Source organism: Poecilia reticulata, linkage group LG12, assembly GCF_000633615.1.
Source record: "Poecilia reticulata strain Guanapo linkage group LG12, Guppy_female_1.0+MT, whole genome shotgun sequence".
NCBI classification, from domain to species: Eukaryota; Metazoa; Chordata; class Actinopteri; order Cyprinodontiformes; family Poeciliidae; genus Poecilia; species Poecilia reticulata.
The window spans coordinates 21,616,348-21,622,509 of NC_024342.1; the positions used below are offsets into that span (position 1 = coordinate 21,616,348).

Consider the following 6,162-nt stretch of genomic DNA (forward strand, 5'->3'; position numbering starts at 1 on the left):
GTAAAACTTTCAACCACCAATCAGTTAAATCATCGCTTCCCAACAACGTCACTTCTTAAAGAAAAACAAAAAACAACAGGTGAAAGATGAACCCCTTCCGAAACGAGTCGTACAAACTGACAACAACGGCAACAATCGGTCTTGAACGGTTTGAGGACTCGGTTAGAGCCCAACGCCACAGGAAGTGAAGSAAAAATGTTGGCAAAAATGTCTCCGAAAAGGAATCAGAGTTGTGGGTTTGTGTCTTGGCAGAAATCCAGACGGTTAATCGAATCTATTTTGCTACTCAAGCCAGCAGAGAGCAAGCGTAGACAGCCTGATAGTCCGGGCTAACGCTGTTACCGGGCAGATTTCAGCCCAATAGTCCGAGTTGGCGATGTTACCGGGCAGATTTCATCAGAAAAACCGGAGCRGGAAGCCATCAGCAGGATGTTTTTAAAGGGAAGCCACAGCTTAATCCGCCTCCTCCTCAGCCAGCATTAAAGCTCCAAACGCYGACGAGAAATCACGACAAGAAGAAGAAAAATCCTGTTAACAGAAAATGTGAACCGGGTCGGAACCAGAGGGAGAATGAAGGAAGAGAAGCCGAGTTCAGGTCCGTGTTCTGAAATCTGTTAAAAGTCCAACAGCGTTCATATTCTCTGGATCTTCTCGGCCACCACCATGGGGTTCTCCTTACGGATCTTGGCAGCGGCGTCGGCTTTGTAGTCGTACGGACAGTCGTGTTTGTCGGAGTAGCGGTGGACCCCGCAGAACAGATTCCCACAGCGGCAGCCGAAACCTGGAAGAGACGGACCGGATTTATTACCAGGATATGAGGACGGGATTTTAGACAAACATCAGGAAGTAAAAAGAAAAGAAAATCAGGATGGAAGGATTTAGACTCTTATTTACGACTAAAAAAAAACCTGCAGTTCCTTGTCAGAATGCTAAACGTCTGAATGAACGAACGCATCAGGAGCTGAACAGGTGAAACTATTCAATATGGAGGAAGGTGACATGGCTGAACTCAAGAGTTTTAAAGAAAACTGTAAAACCTGCAGCGTTTATTCTCCCTTAAAYGCTGCGCTGCTACTTTTTTTGATGCAGAAAATATTTCTGTAGAGTGAAATTTGCACCAACAGAAACATTTGGGGTTTTTTTGCTTTTGGAAAAAGAAGTAAAACGTGAAAAAGCATAAAAACTCAAAACATGGTTTTAGAAAAACTGCAAGAATCACTTGGAAGAAATTTACTTAAAAGCAAAAAATATTTCAGAGCCTAAAAATAGAAACTATATAAAGAAAAAGCTGAAATCAGGTGAAGCAGAAAGAGCTGAAACACGTAAAGACAGAATCAGTGAAACCGTCACGTTGTCCCACCAGTGAGGCCGACTTTTTTGCGACACATAAAGCAGCGGTTCTTTTTGGGCTTGGTGGGTTCAGAGGGTCCGACTTCTTCACTGCCAGCAGTGGAGGGGAGAGGAACCGAACTGGGCGGCTGATTCACAACTGGAGACACAAACAGATTTTAAAACAMGTTCAAAGTGATCTGTATAAAAACATGRTGATTATGATTCTGATTAAAACCTGCTGCTCCGTTTCCRGTACCAACCTGCTTCTGTGTCTTCTAGTTTGCTCCCTGATGCCGGTTTCTCCTGAGACGAGAGCCTCATTTCATTCATCTGCTGCGTTACCGCGGCGGCGGCCGAACTCCCACTGAGGAAGAGGAGGAGGAGGAGGAAGAGCAACAAATCATGAAGTAGAAAAGGGTTTCATGTTCTCACTTTCTCCTCAGACTTTCTCTGTTCTTTTTTATCCTCAACTTAATTCAGAAAATGAACTAGAATGTAAAAAAATAAATCATAATTTATTTTTATTTAAAAATATATTTTTCCTACACTTGTTCAAACMAGGAGGAAACTAAATTTCACATCCTAGATTTTTTATTTGAAACTTTATAAAAYCAGATTTCTAAAGTGTTTCGATACAGAAACTCAACACATGAGATTATTATTTTAGGAAATTTACCACAATGTGAAATACATTATGTAGCTCAATTACACAGCTAGATGTTTGGAAGCTTTTGTTTCYGTTAAACACGATGATTTTTCCACTCAGTTAATAAAAATGACATTTAAAATTAGAACGTTACATAAAGCCTATAAAAAACAGAAATGTGTGATTGATTAAACATGTTTTATAACTGATTAAAAGGTTATTTTCAAAATTTTATCTGAAAAATGAGACTCAACGGGACCCATTTTATATTATAATTTAATGAGAAAATTGAGTGGAAGGAAAAACTGCTTGAAAAGCGCTAATAACTTCTTGAGACTACATAATAAAATTACTGAATAAAAAAAATGTTGAGTGTTTGTGAGGAGTTTCAAACTCAAGTTGTTTGGATACAATTTATTGTGAAAGAGCTTCAACAGGAAGTTCTTACCTGAGAGGATCTGCGGTGTCGGAGGCAGCCGCCGCCGCCGCCGCTGCCTCAGCCGCCTCCTCTGCAGCAGCRACGGCGGCAGCTGCAGCGTTGTTCAAAGTGTCCTCTAAACTCTGGATGGCGGACTCCTCGGCTGTGGAGCTGCTGCCTGATGGAGGAACAAGATGGAGRATCAAGATGGAGGATCAAGATTGAGTAAAAATGTAAAGCAGGTGAGCGGAGAGAAGCTGAGGTTCTCACCGATGGGGCTCAGAGAGCCGACGCCGCCGTTGTTCTGTCTCGACAGATGCTCCTTGTGGCAAACTGAGCACATGCCGTTGGTCCTGGGGTTGCCGTAGAAACCACAGCCAGTGGCGCACAGCATGGGAACCGGGCTCTGATTGGTCTCCTGGGCCATGGCAAAATGTCCGCCACTGACTGACAGATCCTGGAGATGCAAAACAGATTCATGCCAAAGATAGGGAAAATAATGAGGACAGATGGGTCACCGCACAGGGAAATTACAGGACGGTCAGCCGAGAAACAAACATATAGATTTAAACATAACTAACTATGACAGGGCCTGGATAGAAAAAAATACACTAAAGTCAAAATAATACAAGAAAAAAGTCAGAAAATKTTGAGAATGAATTTATGTGAGAATAAATAAAAACTGGTCATGTTTCTCCAGCCTCCCTGTTGCTCTGTGTTCTTCTTCAGCCAGTCTGTCCTGAGGGATAATATCGTAGCTCGCCCTATAAACAGTAACATGTTAGCGTAGCAGCACAGTCATATTTGGTTGTACCCAAAATTAGCTTGCTAGCATTTGAACCGGCTGTACATGGTGTGCTGTGTGGCACCAGGGACACAAACGTCCAGAAACACTGAATATAATAATGTCCTAAAGACAGGAATCAGCTTACAATGTTTTGGTTTTAACTCATTTTCATTCATTCTATCATTTTCAAACAAAAGTTAGCTGGCTAAAAAAAGGTGGAAAAACTTTTCCTCTTACTTACAAACAAAAATGTACCTATTTTATCTAATTTTCTTCTACATATTTGATAATTTATTCACAAATTATTTAGAAAGTGACCTAAAGAGTGTATAAATGACATCACTGACTGTCTAATAGTTTTATAATAATGTGAAAATCAAATACAGAACAAACAATAAATGCATTTAAAACCAAATTATCATCACTAAACTAGAAAACACTGAAGAAATATGTAAATAAAATATTCCTACATTTAATTTGTATGACATAAATGACATTTTTGTAATTCTAGTTGAAAGACTTTCATTCTTTGCTAGATAAATTTAGCCCATTTGCTCAATTATTCTCATTCAGTCCACATTTACACTTAACCATAATGTTTATGGTTAAGAGTGAAAAAGTAAAATTTAGAAATAAAACACATTTAAAAGGGTCTTATATCTATAAATTGAAAAAAACTTTCATGATCCCAAAGGGAAATTAAATTAATTTACCCCCAAAATTTGTTTTTTAAAATGATGTGGTTTCAAATTTGACTCTATAAATCTKGTATCATTTGTAGGTTTGTTATTTTTTTCTCCCCAAATATATTCAAATCTTTAAAATGTAATACTGTAACACAGACAGCAACAGAAGATCCTTCCTGTTGACAGAAATCAGTAACTACAGCAATTCTTTTAAGAAAATGGTGTAAATAAAAACATTTAATTTCAGTCTGGGATTAAAAAGGAAAATTTCAATTTGAATTTAAAGAAAAATAAAATACCATCACCAACATGAAGTTGTCTATTTTTGAGCTATGTCTCATCAATCTGTGATTTTGATACAAAAATAACTCAAACTAATACCAGCGGCTCAAATCAAATAAAAACGTCAATTATATAGATTATTTAACTCCAACACCTGGAGATCGTTGAGACAAAAGCCTCTAATGAGGAACTCCATGAACCACTAGCTAGTCTTTTCTAGCTTTAGCCTGGAGAATACCCGATTATATCGCTAAGAAAAATTTWAAATTACAACCCCAAAACATTTTAAATAAAATTGAATTAAGTCAGAGACATAATGTGTTGTTTTCATTTGTTTCCTGATCRGTTTCTGGGCCACAGCCGTTTTAAATCTACAAATCCACTGAGTCATGCTAGCAGGCTAATGACCGATGCTAACAGCTTTGCGTTGAAGAAACCCCCTAATAAAACTTGTTAGGACAACTGTTTAAATATTAAATTCACGAAAGAAATGTTTATGTTGAATTAAAAGCAATAACTTAAAATTGTACTCCTGGATACATCATTTATTGAAATAAATAGACGGTGCTAGCTTTGTTAGCAACAGTGGTAGCTAATGATTATTTTCTGCTGCTATCAGATTAACGTTAGCCAAGTTAAAACATGTAAAAATACTAAAGTAATCACTTTTATATTAAACCTAGTGAAGGTTGTTGCTGGTAATAAGTTGTTATTTGACCGAAATAGAGATTATTCGTAGAAAGAAACTCACAATTAGAAAATGTAAAGTTTCCGACGACACGTGCTAGCAAACCGTTCTGTAAACTGATTTTTACTTTAACAACTTTCTACTGAAGCTTAAATTGTGTTTTCAGGCATTTTTGCGCAAGTTGAGTCCATTACTAAAATTATTCTTTATATGTTTAACGTTTAAATCAGTAGGAACATATTTAACAGGACGGTTTTAACTTACCCTTTGTGAATGAGGAACGCTGCTTTTCTTAGCCGGTTTAGCGATCACGACCAAATAACGTCACTTATCCTGAAGCTAACTAACGGTCTAACTAACTAGGGCCGTCTAGGTGAGTCTTTTTCCGTTCTTTACTTCGTTTCGGACGTTCCTCACCTTGGGATGGTGGCTAATTTTGTTATCTACRGCCCCTCGGTCTGTAGCGCTGTGTTGGCATCTGTTTTGTTTTACGTGTTGGCGTTCTGCTGATGGGAATTACAGATCCGTTTTGGGTTCCGAGTCATTTGGCTAAGATCATTTTTAAAGATGCGACTCCTTTTTTTCGGCCTCCTTACTACAATAAATTTCTTTCTTCTTTTCTTTTTATTTATAATTTATTACTAAATCGGTATTTCAAATCCGAGACAATGGCTTTGAGCTAGACTGAAACAACTCCATCACTGAGTCAAAGTCTTCCCATGAATATAAACATATAAAATATAGGGGAAAGATAAGAATAATTGAATTGAAAATTTGGGTCCAATACAAAAACACTGTTTAATTTTTTAACCAAATGTTGGATTTTGGAAAATTGCGGATGCTTGGCTTCTTTTTATAATGTTTTCTTTTAGTGTTTTAATGCGTAAAATGGACCTAAGCTCACATTTGGCCTCTTTGATTAGGACTATACATAAACTATGTTAGGTACAAAATTGTTTTGTCAGTTTTAATTTTTCAGTTCGCTTTATATTTCATTCTCATGTAAGAAATAGTTCATACAAATTAATTAGCATTTCCAACCGGATCGTCCACAACGATCACATCTCCACTGCTTGTGCATCTTTTCTACTTCCGGTAGTAGACGTCACGGAAATTGTGATCCTGCGATTGGATAGCGGCCACCAAAGATTTCAACACCTTGCGAAACAGCAAAGCTGCTTTTCTGGGCTGCAGTTTCATGTTGCTGAGTATTAAAGGAGGGAATGTTGACCAGCCGGAACAGTGTTGTTGTTTGTTGATCCCAGAAAACATGTTGTGAAGGACATGCTGTCAGTTATTGTTGTTGCAAACCCACCCAAAAAT

The 6,162-nt window shown here is 37.8% G+C and overlaps 1 protein-coding gene across 1 annotated transcript; it reads right to left on the minus strand.

Annotated features, from left to right (window-relative positions):
* Positions 1-51: 51 nt before the first annotated feature.
* On the minus strand, positions 52-5,358 carry LOC103473941 (AN1-type zinc finger protein 5-like). Its single transcript, XM_008424601.2, has 6 exons — positions 5,104-5,358; positions 2,667-2,853; positions 2,427-2,574; positions 1,593-1,696; positions 1,361-1,489; positions 52-781 (listed from the first exon to the last, which is right to left on the minus strand). Exons 2-6 carry the CDS (start codon positions 2,821-2,823, stop codon positions 633-635), a joined length of 687 nt encoding a protein of 228 aa, XP_008422823.1. The 5' UTR covers positions 2,824-2,853; positions 5,104-5,358; the 3' UTR covers positions 52-632.
* Between the last annotated feature and the right edge of the window lie 804 nt (positions 5,359-6,162).